The 17575-nt window shown below is 43.5% G+C and overlaps 1 protein-coding gene across 3 annotated transcripts in view; it reads right to left on the reverse strand.

The window, feature by feature from the left end:
- The window catches only part of LOC129171594 (protein kinase C beta type), a 96987-nt gene that overhangs the window by 16026 nt on the left and 63386 nt on the right, over positions 1 to 17575 (reverse strand). For 2 of the 3 annotated variants that reach the window (XM_054760419.1, XM_054760418.1), the window contains exons 10-16: positions 16975 to 17148; positions 14916 to 15007; positions 13638 to 13700; positions 12712 to 12850; positions 12502 to 12582; positions 12026 to 12133; positions 4992 to 5132 (exon numbers count right to left, since the gene is read on the reverse strand). In XM_054760419.1, the coding sequence (XP_054616394.1) occupies positions 4992 to 5132; positions 12026 to 12133; positions 12502 to 12582; positions 12712 to 12850; positions 13638 to 13700; positions 14916 to 15007; positions 16975 to 17148 (798 nt within the window). Of the gene's footprint in view, positions 1 to 2; positions 4830 to 4991; positions 5133 to 12025; positions 12134 to 12501; positions 12583 to 12711; positions 12851 to 13637; positions 13701 to 14915; positions 15008 to 16974; positions 17149 to 17575 lie in introns of those variants that run through there. The other variant, XM_054760420.1, reaches the window with a different exon arrangement.

Raw genomic sequence — 17575 nt, forward strand, 5'->3', positions numbered from 1 at the left:
AGGAGGGTGGGACGAGGGAGGGCGGATGGAGAGGAGGGGGTGGGGGCGGGGTCGTGGGGAGTGGACAAGAACGGATGGATAAAGGAGAGGGACACAAAAGAAGGGGGGAGTGGCGGGTTGAGGCAGGGAGTGAGATGATATCACTTGAACATGGTTTCAAATCAGCTCCATGTTACACCCCGCTGTGGATTGGGATCATTCCGTATCGGACATTCATAAAGTGAGACAAGATCACCTGGAATAATCCCAGCACACCTCAGGAGGGTGCCTTCCTTTTCCCAAATATCTGAAACATAAACACAACAAGGCCACAGACGTCTCAAACACACTGTGGTAGTGCACGCCTCGGAATTTTTCAAACCTTTCAAAGCACTTAATTGGTGCGTTAATTGCAAGACACCTTGCGTGGTTTACGTCCTCACTTTGCCCATGACGACCCCCTCCAAAAAAGCCTTGAAGCCCAGGAGGAGTGTCGCCCTCGAGAAGTGCATGAAACAAGTTATTAACTGAAAAATGATACTCTGCCGACAGCACCCCCCATGGGGGATTTAAGACAAGCTGTTTCTTGCTTTTTTTGTTTTTGCATCTCCATCACGGTGCTGAGCTTTAATGAAGAAAACAAGGATACGGCATCCTCTGACAACGTCACCCTGAGGAAAACCATAAACTCATTAAATCTGTGTATCTCTCAAATGAAGCCACTGTTTATAGTTTAGGGAAATACGTGAAACATAGCCTGGTCAGACTGTACTTTCAGCTAATTACTCGCCTTTTAACCTCTTTTGAGGAACCAAATGGGACAATGTTGCCTTATTGGGAGTGCAATTTGGATGTCAGGTGCACTGACAGAGAATGTTAAAGGGACATCATCACCATCAGCAGTGTAGCACATCAACGGTGACTTAACCCTCACTTGGCCCCGTGAGCCAAGTTCTGGTGGGATTTTGGTTCTGGTTAGTTGCTGGGGCTACTTAAGTAAAGAGTTTGGCTTCTCAAAACAATATGCGTTGAAAAGAGTAATACATTTCCATGACAAAAGTGCCTCTGGTGTCGCATCCATTGCTGTGTATGTGATGAGGATGACTGCGACCTCGTATCTTCATCCACTGTGGAACACATACAGTACGTAAACAAGATGGCTGCGACACTCGGGGCGGGTGCATCTTCATCACATAAACAACAGACAGCCAATAGTGCTTTTTTCAAGGAGGCATTTTTGTCATGCAAATGTATTCATGTTTTGCACGCATATGGTTTTGAGAAGCCAAACTCTTCACTCAAGGAACCCCGGCAACTAACCGGACCTGTGTTTCTCATCACCGAAGCACGACCAGAACTGGGCTCACAGGACCGAGTGAGGGGTAAGTCACCGTTGATGCACGACACTGCCGATGGGGGCGTCATACAAGTTCATGTAAAAAATCCAAACTATCCCTTTCAGGCTAAGTTCTTATTTTAGAAGCTTTCCAGGAAGGTACAGTGCACTCCAGAGTGGGTTTGATTTGAGATTGAGCCTGTGAGCATGCAAATACCGTATTTTCCAGACTATAAGGCATACTTTCATTGTTTGGCTGGTCCTGCGATTTATAAATCCAAATATATTTTCAGTAATCCCTCTTTTATTGTGGTTAATTGGTTCCACACCTGACCGTGATAAGTGAATTTCCACAACATAGAATTTGTTATTTATAAATCGTAGTTAGAGCATAGAAAAACTGTTCACGGCCTTCTAAATAAGTTTTTTAACATTATAAAGGCATGAAACAACACCCCTATAATCACCTTTACACTCGTATTACCCAATACAGTAGACATAATAAGAGAAAATAAGACTAAATAAGAATCGCGCTTGTGTGTGTTGCTGTAAATGTGCTCCGGTGCTAAGAGGGCTGCGTGGAAGGGGGGGACAGGAAGTGACGTCGGGGGTTCAGAGTGGCGTTACGGCCGCAACAGTAGCCCGTGTTGAGATCATTGAAACCTGCAATAAAAGCACGTTGTACCGGCGATCAAGTCTGGTGCTTGTGTGTCTCACCTTTCAGTACCTTACACATTAAAGTAACATGACTGACACCTAGTGACCAGTGTACAATACAACACACCATCACAACGTCTTTGAATGCATCTTCTATATGCCTTATATTTGGATTTCTTTATTTAGTAGTTTTTATGCTTGGAATGCTTAATTTAGGTAAAAAAAATACATAGAATGTGCTTAAATATGCATTTTTTTTTACTAATAATAGGCCGCGAAACAGCATGATTTATTAATGAATATATTTTTGAAACACCGTGATAGAATGAAGCTGCAGAATTCAAAGTGCAAAGTGGTGAGGGATTACCGTATAAATAATCAAACATGTTTTTAAATATTCATACACATTGACTGACAAGAACCAAGGTGTGAGAGTTACAGTCGACAGCCACGAGAGGGCGCTCTAAGCTCTTGACAATTACGTGTACGTGCTGCTCCTGCCATTCAGTGACGTGCAATGAGATCGGGAGCTTGGTGAACTTGCTTACCGGTAACTTGCTTGTTGGACTCGCTGTTTTGTTACGTTAGCTTAGCCTATTCAGCCTCCCAGGTGTGTTCTTTAGGCTTTTGCGTCGGTGAATAACTGTTGACGTGTTACGTGAACATTCCTGACGCCTATTCAGCCTGTTGTTCTGCGTGCGATTACAACGTGCGATCGTTGAATAATTGCCTTTCCAGGTTAAATGCCTGTTTTTGGTTGTGAAGTTTGTGAAATAAATTTCGAAATAAATGCGACTTATACTGTAGTCTAGTGTGACTTGTGAATGTTTTTTTCCTCTTCGTGGACCATTTTTTCCACTGATGGGCCTTATAGTCCGGAAAATACGGTAAAAGAGAAGCAAACATGAGAACATACGTGAACACACAGAGTTGGACAAATAAAAGTGTGAGAATGGATGCACACATGCATGGGCTGATGCGTGAAGTGACAAACAGATGTGCCTAAGGATGAATGGAATGTGGAGCAGAGAGAATGACAACACATTTCCGGATGGGTAAACAGATGACGACGTCTGCACAGTAGCAACAGGAAGTGACAGTCCGATCCAACCATTGTGGCAGGCAAAAAAGCCACCCAGTGAGTCAGAAATTTGGTCCAAAACTGCCATTTCGACACGATCACCGTCGTATTTGAAGCATCAAGAGTGAGCTGGTCACCTCAACAATGTAAATAATCCAAAGTGCAACTACTAAACTCATAGATCAACCAGCTTAAACCTGCAGTGTGGGGGTTTGGTCTCCTGCTTTTAGTCAGGAAGTAGACTGCAAAGCCAACAGTCACTATACTGGGTGTCCCAAAATAAATGTATACACACTTGAAATAATTGTGAACTAGGTGTTTATCATAATTTGTTAAATTTTCCAAGTGTGAAACAATTTACAAACATCATTTTATTGTTTTACTAATACATGGTATGACAGACTGTTGCAGCAAATGTATACATTTTTTTGGGACAGCCTGTATAAGGGCAGTCTTGCTCTATAGTGCCAGCTTGGGACTTCTTTATGCTGTCACAACATTCAACAAGGTCCTTATTGACAGTTGTGATGGACGCTCCTGCGCTAGCACATTCCAAATGTGTTCTACTGGATAGTATGGAAGCCCGTTTCCGCCACTGAAAATGAAAATATCCCAGTGGTAAGTCATAACTGTGAGATAAAAAGTCAAAATGACGAGATAAAAACTCATAATTATGAGATACAACGTTGAAATTATGAGATGCACACTGCGCATGTGCTGAGTGCCATGTGACGGAGGCTGCAGTGAAGAAGGCGGCGCATGCGCAGTTTGTATCTCATAATCACGACTTATTATCTCATAATTAGGATATTTTCCATCTCGTCATTTCGAGTTATCGCATAATTGTGACTTTTTATCTTGTAATTTGGACTTTTATCTCATAAATATGACTTTTTAACCTCATAATTATGACTTCTTATGTTGTAATTTTGATTTCTCACAATTATGACTTTTTTAATCTCGTAATTGCAATTTATCTCATAATTTGTCTGATCTCGTAATTTTGACTTTTTATCTGATAATTATGACTTACGGCTCGTAATTACGCCTTTTTTAATGTCATAATTATGACTTTTTATCTCGTATCTGGTGGACAGTGAGTGTTTCAGATGAACATTAAAATATCAGCAATTTGTCAATGGAATAAAGTCAGTTTAACGTCCCACACTGCAGCTTTAAGATACCGCTGCAAAAACCCTTGACCTCTGTTTGCCCACTTGGAAAAAGGCGAGATGTTTGAAGGATGAGAGAATTGCTAATACAATCCCAGGGGAAGACTGCAGAACCACAGCACACATCACAGCAATACCAGTCAGTCCTCTTAGTAACACACACAAATGGACACATCCCGCCCACGCAAACCAGCAGGTAAAAAACCCACAAACACCCTTTAGCAGCAGCGAGGCATGTGCGTGCATAATAATAATAATAATAATAATAATAATAATAATAATAATAATAGTACTGGTGCATGTGTGTGAGCATGGTGATGACATCACCATGCTTTTTGTTCTCACCCAACTACAACACAAACAAACACAAGGTTGTTTTAGGTCACTTTGCCTGACTGGTACCCGCTCACCGTTTCCCTGGAGGACGACTCTAAACTCTCGCTGACCTCAACAAACACTGAACTCATTCAGTCCACACACGTCTCCAAAACACCAAAAAACCTGCAAGGTCATGGCCGTCCTCAACATCGCATTGCCATCATAATAAAACAGCTGGCAATGTCCCTTCCATCATCATCATCATCATCATCATGTGCTGACTTACCTGTGGTTGTCCCATTCACAAGGACAGGAAAGGGACAGAAAGGCAGTGACAAAGTCAACAATGACAGGACACAGGGGGGGAGCTAAGTGTTGAACGTTAGAACCGACGAGCTGGACCGCAGCGGGTATTGCGCTTTCTTCAAAGGGGGGGTGGCAAACTTACGGCTCTGGGTTTGAATGGCGGCTGCACCTCCTTGTTCTCCAGTTTCTCCCAGTCCATGTAGCGGAAGAAGCTGTGGTCCCTGATGTCTCTCTCCCCCTCCGGACCACAGCCCAGACGCTTGGCAGGGTGCTTGGTCATCAACTGGGCAGACGGAGAGAAGAAAAGAGAGGATTATTTGCTTTGGGGGTCTCGTGACACATGCAGGATTTGTCTCCGGTATTGTTCACTCTCACGCTTTTGAACTTGTTTGGGGCGGCTGACATTCAAGTGTTATTTGCAGCACAACTTTTGTCTCTTTCAGCGTCCTCCGAGTGTTGCAATGATACTGAACCATTAAACTATGCTATGCTAGCCAAGTACTGTTCAACATTTCTGTACTTCTACTTCAATATGTGTACTATGTACACTGCATACTGTGTGCTGCCTCAAATCCATTATTGTCTCTGCACACTTACCGAAAATGCCGCACTATTCTATTGTAAGCACTTATTCCATTCCACGACGTAGTCATGACTGAGGGGGTTAGGGCCCATTGCTGCACACTCACCATTGGTAGCATGGTAATAATCATGATCAAGATTGTTGTGATTTATTTGGATGTATTTTTGTGTTATTTTTTGCTTGTTTTAAGCATAACAAAACATAAGCGGAAGCATAAGGCTCCAACAACAGCAGACACAGGATCATTTATTTCCATTGGAGTCTTTATGAACTTAAATAAGCAAGCAAACACACTCGCGCCTGAAGACACCTCTTCTCTCCTCCTTCACCACATTTGTATCCCCACAGGCACAATGAAAGAGCATTTATAATGCCTGTCCACGCAAAACCTTAAGAAAGCACCAAGGCTAGTGACGTCAGTGTGCGTGTGTGTGTGTGTTTGTGTGTAGGTGGGGCGTGCCTCCCTCAGGAGCAGCAGTCATAGCTCATTACATTAGAAGTAAAATAACATTTTCCACGGGTCACTCGACTTTACGTGCCGCACACACACACACACACACAAACGGAGATGTGAGCGCACGTAAACACACACGTTTGGCTCACACGGACGCACACGCTCCTAAATAAACACAAAAATATAGAAAGGGATTGTTTACCCGGGATATTACACACTCGGCTTCTCTCGTCCTGCTTTTTCCTGGACCGTACGCGGGCTGACAGACAAAATTGTGGGTCACATTTAATACCACACCTGTGCCGGTGCAATACATTTATCATACAGTATGTGGAGAACCCATCAGCCACTGATGCGTGTTCCTTTTAAAACCAATATTGTGTATTTCCCTGAGAATAAATCACACTTTTTTTCAAAGTTTGGCTGGTCTTGCAATGTACAGTATACAGTATATCAGTATAAATATAACATGTGCTGCTTTTATGGGGGTGGTCTGTGGTTTTTTAGCGACACCTAGTGGCTGCAGTAATTCATTGCGTTGAGTTTGTGACGCAGTTAGGCACACAAATGGAATGACACAGAGCATACTGGACTTACAGACTGTGTGTCTGTAAGTAATGTGCAACTACGATGACATGCTACCTGTGTGTATTGAGAAATGTGGTATTTTAGACAGCAGTGTTGCTTAATTAGGACACTAATTATTAGGGGTGGCTTACAATTGCCGACTATTCGATTTGGAGGAGACTGATTCATTCAGTCTTGATTCATTTATGAATATAAAAATGAAGTTTTGGTGTTTGATGCGTTTCTGCACATCACGTCACGTATTAAAAGTACCTTGTTCGAGAACTGATATTTGTTAAACAGCTACGTTTTTATAGTATTTCTATACCTAAAGCTTTAGTTTGTCTCCTTGCTGGGGTAAACATTGCCCCATCCTAAATTTAATGTTGTTGGGAAAAAGAAAAAAAGCAAAAAAAAGAAAAGAAAAACAAAAACGCTCGCTCTGATGATAGCTCCATCATAAAAACCGGTAAATGTTTCACTCTTGTTACAGTCACCCCTGCTTGTGAACGACATACAAGGTTTGAAAAGACATCCAAAAAAGCATTTTAAACTTCTTTTTGCGTCGTTGTCTTAATAAAACATGGAAATATTTAAGTGTAACAAGACATGGTGCGATTAGACGTGTATATTTTTAATTTAAAAGACACAAACATGCTCCTTGAAACCCTGCTAATGAATCCTGCCAGTTAACACCTTGATTTGTGCCAAAGGACATTTGCAGTGTCAAAATGGAGCTAAATGTAGTTTACTCTCATGGTATTTCTTTTGCACTCTGGGCTCAAATTCCTCAGGCTGTTAAAGTTAATGTTTTAAAGACAGGTAATTGCTACATAAGTGGCACACGATCAAAATGGATATGGGCCAGTTTATTCATTTTGGAGCTCTGAAGGGACATGCTTCCACCAACATGAATGAGGAGTGGTGGCACTAAGATTTGAACAGCTTCTTGCTTTTGTAGATGCATTTTATACTTAATGCTGTTGGCGGAGGTGAAGTGTTCAAAAACAGGTGCACCCCACCTCAACATCGAGGGGGGCCAGGCGTCCACAGAGCTGCATGCACGAAGATCTACCAGGTTGGAACCGGATCCGTGCATTGCCCACAGACGGGCGAGGCCGCCCAAAAACATGCACGTTAGGTTAATTGGCAACTCTAAATCGTCCATAGGTATGACTGTGAGTGTGAATGGTTGTTTGTCTACAGTATATGTACCCTGCCATTGGCTGGCGACCAGTCCAGGGTGTACCCCGTCTCTCGCCTGCAGTCACCTGGGATAGGCTCCAGCATACCTGCGACCCTCGTGAGGATAAGCGGCATAGAAGATGGATGGATGCATCATTTTGCTGCAATTCAAATATTGCCGAACGACAAATTGCATTAAAAAATAGTCACAGTACTGTAGAGTTTAAACATCTTATTTTCTTACTGTCAGTATCATTTTTCAAGAGTCTAATTTAGTTGAACAAAATCCTGAAGCCCTTGATAGAGGCTTTCTAACTGCAGTCTGCAATTTGAGGCAGGTGTCTTGTGCAATTACGCAGTCAAATGGAGTCAACGGCTCGGTGTTGATGGTAAGATAAGCTTTGGAAAACAACATTTTTGCTGGCATCATCAGAACAAAAATGATCACTTTCTATTTTGGTGTAGATAATCCTATCATTTGGGCGATTATATCAACATATTTTGATGTACACGCGCGCTCATTTCTCACATTTGTGCTGCTCCAATTCATGAAAAGTGGACTTGGTCCTGTGCCTGTGTTTGTGTGTGCAGGAACAAATGCCTTCAATTAGTCTTTGCTGTAAAGTCATGTGAAGTTGAAGACCTTGTGTACCTAACAACGCGTCTCTGTAGAATGCAGCAGCAGCGCATGTGTGTGCGTGTGTGTTAGAATACATTTACAGTATGTGTGTAGCCCATTGCTGGCTATGAAATATAGATGCTGGCTAGGATAGAATCAGAGGAGTGGAAACATCTCTGATCAACCCCTTTACACACATTGTACTGTACACACACACACACGCACGCACGCACGCACACACACACACACACACACACACACACACACACACACACACACACACACACACACACACACACATCTGCAGGAATTTAATTCCAGACTGAATGTTTCCACCTACAAGCCAGTGGGGAAAAAAACCACAGGCACAATCACTTACAATGATACAATCTTTGAAATGATGTGTTACACGGAGCAGAAATCCTTGCACCTCATAGCAGAGAATTTGTATAAACAAAGTAAAAACACGACAGGCTTTTTGCAGCAAAGTTTGCCATCACATTCACACGTTGTCGTCACGTCTGCGGAATACAATTCACCCCACCCATTTTTCTTGCAAATGGAAATATCATGTCGGGCTTCAAGCAGTCTTCACGTGCGCGCGCACATGCATTGCGTTAACTCAGGAGGTGCTGGCGGGGCGCAGTGGGAGCTGTGGGGGTGGACGGAGGCGAGCTTTCATGCTCCAATGAAGATCCACTCCATCCCAGTAATCATCACTAATACATAACACGGCTTGCATACAGTGTGTGCATACAGTGTGTGTGTGTGTGTGTGTGTGTGTCTTTATATTCCAAAGAGCAAACATCTTTGTCATCAATTTGCCTGTGAATGCATGACGAACGTCTTAAACGGCCATTTGCAGTGGCGGTTCTAGCTTTGGGCCGCATGCCTAATTGCCCAGGGCAGTGGTTCTCAACTGGTTTGGCTGTGGGACCCACTATGACTTCTTAATGACAAGTGGTGACCCAAATTGGCCATCATTGCACACAGAGTGAAATATTTCAACTCAATTTTGCTAATGCAAATTCAGTATCTCATAAAAGTTCGAAAAACTGTCAGGAGTAAACTAGTGGTTCAAAAAATGAAATCAAAAACTTGTTGAGATGCGCGAGTAAGCACAGCTCGCAAACGAACGACCCGCAAATGCAAATCGGTTCTCATCGTTCACTTAAAAAGGCATTCAAAAGACCCGATTTTGTTGTGAACGTCACATCTCTACCATGAATGACCCACTGAAAATTGGCCCGAGACCCACTTTTGGGAGAACCACTTAAAGACTCGATTTGTTTGCGAATGTCACATCTCCACCAGGCAGACTCACGACCCACTGAAAACGGGTCTGCTGTCCACTTTTGGAGGAATCACTGGAAATAGTCATTTGAAAGACTCCCTTGGTTCGCATACGTCCTATCTCTACCGGACAAAGACCCACGGCCTCGTTTTCCGGTTTGTGACCCACTTTTTGGGGGGAGAATAATTTAAAAGAGTCGTTCAAAATTACCAAGGCAAAGACACGCAACCCACTGAAAATTGGTCCACAACGCACTCTTGGGAGAATCGTTTAAAGGAATGACTGAAAAGACTCGATTCATTCGCAAATGTCACATCTCCAAAAGGCAAAGATCTGCAACCCACTGAAAATGGGTCCGTGACCTACTTTTGGGATCATGACTTGGAAGAGTCGTTCAAAAGCTACGATTTGTTTGTGAACGTCACATCAATACCAGGCAAAGACCAGCGACCCACTGAGAACGCCTCTACGCCTCACTTTTGGGTGGTTGTCAACTGGCGGATGCATTTTCAGTTGGTCGTGGGTCTTTGCCGTGCAAAAAAAGTACGCAAATGATTTTTTATGCAGCTGGGTATCATCAATTAATAATGATATTAATCATCCTTACGGTGGCGACAGCGGCCTGTAGTGCTGTCATAGGAGAACACCACGTTGGTAAGCAGTGTACTACCGCCGTTAAGATGTTGAATGTGTCAGTCCTGTCTCTTGTTGAGCCTTGCAAAGTGTCTCCCGATACGACTTCTCCACTTCCAATACAACACCAATGGCCCAGCCCTGAATATTGGTTGATAACAATATCGATCCGATATCAGCACAAATCATACATACTTTTATTACTTCTTTTGTAGTGTGGAATGTTAGAAAAGGCTTGATTAAGTCATATTAGTCGCTTACTTGAATTCAATAGATTTTCTTTTGGTTACGGCTGCAAAATAACCCAAAACAGAGCCAAAGAAAGGAACAAGTGTCAGCATTTTGATAAAGAAGGCGAGAAACACTATTGGATTCAGGAAATAACTCATGGCAAAACAGGAAGGTGGTGGCCGTGTTGATCTCGTTGCGTCTTTGTCAACAATCGCATCTTCAATGAAGGTGAAAGCAACCTTAAATGTTTATTTATCCCTTTCATTGGTCATTTATATGCATTTAGAATTGTTTTCATGCATGTAAAACTATAACTGTTCAACTTGGGGCCGACCTGCTCCGTGGCAGAAGCGTCTACGCATCTACTCGAGTGTGCGTGTTTGTGCAACTTGGCGTGGTCAGTGAAGCGCAGCAGTAGAAGATGCCGTTGACGCAATGTGTATTGATGGAGAGGACCCGCTTCCACACAATGAAAAGCGGCGCAGCCCAGTTAGGCAGCTTCATTTGAGACTTTCCAGTCCATTCTGAAGCGTTCCCACAGCCAACTGAGCACACGGCTCAGGCTATTTCATTAGTGCGGTGTGTGTGTGTGTGTGTGTGTGTGCGTGTGTGTGTCTGTGTGTGTGTGAGATAGAGGATGTACAATGAAAGCGGCAAAACAATGAGCAGTACGAAGGGAGTGAGAGAGAGAAGGACGGCGAAGGAGAGCACTTATGACGGAGAGATGGAAGCCGGACAGATAGCGAGAGCGAACAATGTTGTTTCACTCCGCATAAATGTTCCCTCACAATGGTTTTAATTATGCAGATAATTTTGATGTCCCTCTCGCTCACTCCATCCGCTCACCTCCTCCCTCTTTGCGTGCTCCGTTTCTCTAACAAATGGCGTATCCCCCCAGTTCTGCATGCGTGTGACTTGTAGTATTGTAGTGCTGTGGGGTGCACATGGTCATGTCAAAAATGACAACAGAATCTTTTGGGAAAGGGTCAATGACTGAGTCCTGCCCGCGCCCCAGTGACGCTGTATTGCTTGATGGCCGCCATGTTTTTCAACCAATCTTGCTCAAATTTGACACACATGTGCTTGTCAGTCCCCTAAAGGTGTGTGCCAAATTTTGTGGTGACTCAGCTAAACATTGTAAAGTTACAGTGTGTGTTTTGCAGCTGTGTGAGAACGTTGAGGTTTTAAAACAGCGCCGCCGTGTGGTGTGTTTGTCAGACGAATAATACTTGTAGCACGGGCACACAGCAGGAGTGTGTGCTTCGCCAAATGCTCACCCTTTTGTGTAGCCAAACGTACAGTCTGGCAATATAGTTAAAATATAGTGGAAGCTCGGTTAGTGTATTTTTCTCTTGATGTCAAAAATGTACAGCAAAATTTTGCCTGGGATTGCGTACATTTCCCATATTGTGTCCAATATGACACACATCTAGGCCGCACCGTGGCCTCGCGGTTAGCACGTTGGCCACACAGCCAGGACATCTGGAAAATGTACATTTCGGTTCGAGTCAGATGTTCTGGAATGGATTATTGACGCTAACCAAGGTTCCACGGTAAAATGACAAAAACACATACAGTCGTGTATGCATTGTGTTCTGGTGCACACTCACCCCTTTGCAGATAGCCACAGCCTCTTTAGACATAGACTTGGGATACGAGACATGGTGCTCCATGATGGACTGAAATAACTCGTCCTCGTCCTCACCGTCGAATGGAGGCTGGGGGATGAATCAGATGCAGAATAAATCATAAAAATCAGTGATTCCACTAATAGCGATCATGCAATTCCACATTGAAAATGTCCACTGGGTGTTAAACGTGCAACTTTCAACCACAAGTTACTGTTCACTGACTAACTGAGTAATACGTGTTTTTGTTTGCCATACATTACATGGCACATTGAATATACGCTAGCGTAGCGTTTGCACACATTTGAAAAAAATTCCATCCACTCCGAACAGTTCTGAATACCCCAGAGAGGAAAAGCTCATTAAGCGATGTAATTGAAGTGCTTGAATACAAATACATTGTCTTCTAAACCTGTTTCCTGTGCTCTGAATGCATCTTTCTCATGCCAAACACACACCTGTCCAGCCAGCATTTCATAGAGCAGCACTCCAAAGGCCCACCAGTCAACAGATTTCCCATAAGGCTGGTAAGCGATAATCTAAAACGGGAGTTGAAAGAATAATGCATGTTAGAAACTGAACAAAAAGACTCAAATTGTCTTCTGAATGGAATGTCTTTGTCATTCCGTTAAATGAAATATCAGTAACATGCACCGCAAATGAAGTACCTCTGGAGCGATGTAGTCTGGTGTCCCACAGAAGGTCTTGGTGGTGACCCCGTCGTTCATGTTTTCTTTACACATTCCGAAGTCGGCTATCTTAATGTGTCCCTCGCAGTCCAGCATCACGTTGTCCAGCTTCAGGTCTCTACGTTAAAAAGAAAGAAAGAGACCAAGTTTATTCAACCTTTCTACACTGGCAATTCATTTACTTCTTTTGAGAGCTGATCAGGTTTTTTTCCCCGCTAAAAACACATCTCGTTCACCTCACGTAGGTAATAATTTATACACATGTGATAGGGTAGGCCAAATGTACAGCACATATGTACCACTGTTAAAAAAAAAAGTCACAATTTTTACACGATTATGTCTTTATGCTTCACTGATGTTTTCTCATGAAGTATTGAGATGTCGCACTTTGTTCGACAGTCCTTGAACGCGCCATTGTTGTGTGCTGTGATTGGCTACACCGCAACTCCGATTCTAACTTTTCATGGATCATCTTCCATTATTACCCACCAGTGGCAAGTACCCATATGCATTATTTGAATGCACGTAATTATCATGTTCCTCCTCATTTCCAGAATAAAATGCCTTAATAAATTCCTCCAAAATGCACTTTTACATATAGTTACAGTATGTGGATTAAGATGGACATAGGCAATTCAAATGTGGGTCCAGGTTGAGACCATTTGAGAACCTCTGATCTACGGCATCTCACAAAAGTGAGTACACCCCTCACATCAATAGAAATGAAACCTGCCTATAGCTTAGAGTAGTCTGTGTATAGCTTGCGTAGTATCCACTGACAATGACTCAACACACACACGTCGGGTGATGTTAGCGTGTGCAGGGGTACCTCATGTTGTGGCAGGTGAGTGTACATGGATCGCTGTAAATATTATGGATTTCCAGTCTTGCGCTGCGAATGTTACCTGTAGATGATGCCCTTTTGATGCAGGAAGAACAACCCGATGGCGATCTCTGCGGCGTAGAAGCTGCACACAAATGCACAGACAAGAAAAACAGCGGTAATTAGAAAGAGGCTGATGGAAAGGACAGGGTGTGCACGTGTGTGTCTGGGGAAAGGTCAGCGCTGTCTCTTCAAGGCCAGCTGATAAGATCAACAGTCTGGACACACTGACCACGCGGTCGGCCACGTATGAGCGGGTATCTCTCGGGCCGTCTCCTCGGTAGTATGCTCGCTAAAGACGTCGGGAGGCATTTTGAGCGTGTGCAAAGTGGTGACGAATACTCACAGCCTGTTTAGTGCTTAATCTGTGAACAGAATGATGACCAGAGGGCGATGGCTGTCGCACAAAACTAACATGACCTTATCCTTTGGATGAAAACACGCAAGGGTTTAAGGCAGGGTGGCTCCAAATACGCTAACAGCGAAGGCCTTCCTCGCCGTGTTCATCTCGCCCCTCAGCAGTTGAAGCAAAGAATTCCCAACACAGCAGATGAAGGGCAAACTCCACCAAGGCTCTTCACTTCTCTGACAGCCAGCTTGTTAAATATGGCAGCTTGTTGGGTTTCAGTCGACATCACAGACCTGGCCAGCCACCATAATTACATGCTGCCGTTTTGGAGGTTGTTAGATATACGCCCTGTCCACACCAATACGGATGTTTTTCTATGCGGTTTGGCCTCTCAGCCACACGCATACGGAGGTTTTCGTCCTTAAAAACAGAGCTTTTGGAAAACTCCGGCCAGGGTGAGGATTTTTCCAAACTCTGGCTTCAGCGTGTTCATGTGGATGGCGAAAACGGAGCTTGTGGCTTGTTGCTGACAGATGACATGACAAATATGTGCCGTTATTTCAGTGGTTCTCAGTCATTTTCTGTCATGCCATTAATTGAATACTTGATTAATCTTCAATTAATCAATTAATTGTTGCAGCACTATTTTCTTAGGCTCCGTTGTGGGTTATTTTGCAGCCAAGATCAAAAGAAAAGCAGAGACTTGAGCTGAGAAACACTATGGGATGACTCGTGATCCCTTTAATTCACCATTTACATGCATTTCAAATTGTTTTCTGCATGTAAAACTATAAAAAAGGGTTTTGTGTTAAAATTATTTATTTGTTTGACGGATGAATCGTATTTACATGATTTCTTATGGAAAAATGCAATTGGTTAGTGCACTTCTGAAAGGGAATCATGACACTAACTACAAGCTTCCACCGTATTTGCATGAGCGTGTCTACTCACACTGCGTGGGGCTCCTTGAACTTGCCGACCTGCTGAATCTGATACATGAGATCTCCGCCGTTGATGTACTCCATGACAAAATACAAGCGGTCCTGTTGTGACAAAGCAGGGAAGACGGAGACAGGAAGGTCAAAAAAGGGCTTGGAGAACGGCCAGGCCTCATGAGAAAGGTCAATAGTGAGCCATGGGAGAAAATGGCAGCTTTGAGAAAAAGAGGATGACACTGGTAGAAAAGATGGACGGATAAACGATCGAGAAAGACTCACTCCACATCAATTTAGGACTCCATACTCCTCCATTATCAACAGAAATTGCCAATAAAGATTCCGTATGTGAGGGAGTGTGTGGGGATTTAGTGTGTGTGTGTGTGTGTGTGTGTGTGTTGGCCATGCTGCACAATAAATCTCAGAAGCAGTGGTTTGTGTGCAGCGTGAGCTTATTGTGTGTGTGTGTGTGTGTGTGTGTGTGTGTGTGTGTGTGTGTCTGCAGCGCTTGGATGAATAAAATGTACGACTACACATTACAGTCGACAATAAATAGGAATGTGTTAGAAGTGCATAAGTACCATATGTAGGGGAGCAGTCTGCTCGGAGGAGAATTAGTGCTGCAGAGGATTAACGCACTCACACTGCTGTGTGTGTGTGTGTGTGTGTGTGTTTGTGTGTGTGTGCGCGTGTCAACTTGATTTGCCTTGAACAACAATTGCAAGTGCACTCACAAACACATTATTCTCACTAATCAATAGAAATATGAAAATCTGTGAAGGTATATTAAGCATATGGACGTAAATGACACGCTCTTCGAGTTGAGCACAGCGCTCCCAGCTATATTTACTCTGCTGTTGACTCATCTCTAGTACAATATTATTATTATACGTCATGAGAGTGAGTGAGCACGGCCCCGGCGTGCATGCGGCTTGTGTATTCCAGCTGTTCAAGACGTCAGCGTCTGCACGTCATGCCTCTGGGCCACACAGCAGGACACCAAGCACTGTTTACTTGTGACGATGCCCGGCAATGCTTATCATGCAAGTGTTTTCTAGTCACTCAGTCATTCCTTGCCTTTTGGTTCCTATTTGATTTTGTGGAACTGCATGTTAGGTTCATTGGTTTGTCCATAGGTGTGAATATGAACGTGTGTTTGTCTATATGATTGATTGGTCACCAGTCCAGAGTGTACAGTAGATCCCTGCTTATTGCCAGGGTTGCGCAAAAATGCGTGAGTAATTGAGACGCCCATAAATATGTATTTTTGATAGGGGTGTCTTGATATCAGTCCGCAAAAAAAAAAAATCTCCGATATAAACACTCCGATACAAGCAGTCTATTCTACATTCCGCTCCAGCAGCGCCTGGATTCTGCGTTAAAGGTCGAAAAAGACGTTTTAGCTGAGTACAAAACTTGTCATGCACAGGTGTCCCGATTGAACTCAAGAAATAACTCATGGCAAAAGAGGAAGCTGGTGTCCGTGTTGATCTTAAAGGAGGATTAAATAAGCTTTGTTTCTTCCTACTCCTTTTGGACACATGGAACTGTGAATTGTAAAGTGTGATGTATTCCACTGCAACGTGTATGCATGTTCAAATAAAATGAAAGCATTAGCATTAGCAACATTTGTGGCTTTCTGGAATGGATTCATTAGACTGACATCATTTCTTATGGGCAAAATGGATTTGGTTAGAGTACGTTCCGGTTTGAGTCTGACCTTCTGGAACGGATTAATGACGCTAACCAAGGTTCCACTGTGCAAGGTCCACTTTTGTGTCTCAAAGCAACTATGGAGCGTTCAAAGACCATCGAACAAAGTGCAAAATCTCAACGTCGTCATCACTGAAGCATAAAGACAAACATGTAAAAATCGTGGCCTTTTTTTTTCAGCAGTGGGACATGTATGCTGTACTTTGTACCTGTATTATTACATATTTATGAATTATTACTGACTGAGTGACAAGAAGATGACTTTTTGCAGAAATAAATGCCTATCTTTGGAGGGGAAAGAAAGTGGATGGAGCCCCTCATAATAAACTCATATTTGAGCAAAAACAGAAGAAAGCACTTGCCATGGTCTGGAAGGTGGAGTGTAGCTGTGTTAAGAAAGGAGGCTTCCCAGATAGCGCCAACACCCTCTTCTCCACCATGGTGCACTCCACGTCGTCATCCTGGATCACCACATCCTTCTTGAGGATCTTGATGGCGTACAGGTCGTCTGTCCCTTTACGCTCTGCCAGCATCACCTACAGACAGAAGAGGGTACAGCGATGCAGCAATGAGCTGAAACAGGAAGGGCTTCTCTTATGGCCGCCACACACGGGAGGCGACGTCGCCTCGACTCCATTCATTTTCAATGGAACCTGCGCCACAGGGCCATGATCGTGTGTCACCGTCCAGCCCAGCAACACGCGAAATTCGCGCGTGTGAAGGTTTGTGCTTGTGCGTGTCTTGCAATGCGTGTCTTGCGACGCCATCCCAGAAGGTTGGAACATTTTTCATCTTTTCAAACTTTTCATCGCTGGTGCCCAGACGAGGACCAATCAGCAGAAGTATCATTGATCGACCAATGAGCGGACAGGATGCTATACTTGCAGTACGCTATACTTGCAGTGTCAGATTACCCGCAGCTATTTGACATTTCTAAAAAAAAGAGAGATATAGAGATATAAA

The sequence above is a fragment of the Dunckerocampus dactyliophorus genome, chromosome 18 (assembly GCF_027744805.1).
Source record: "Dunckerocampus dactyliophorus isolate RoL2022-P2 chromosome 18, RoL_Ddac_1.1, whole genome shotgun sequence".
Taxonomy (NCBI): Eukaryota; Metazoa; Chordata; class Actinopteri; order Syngnathiformes; family Syngnathidae; genus Dunckerocampus; species Dunckerocampus dactyliophorus.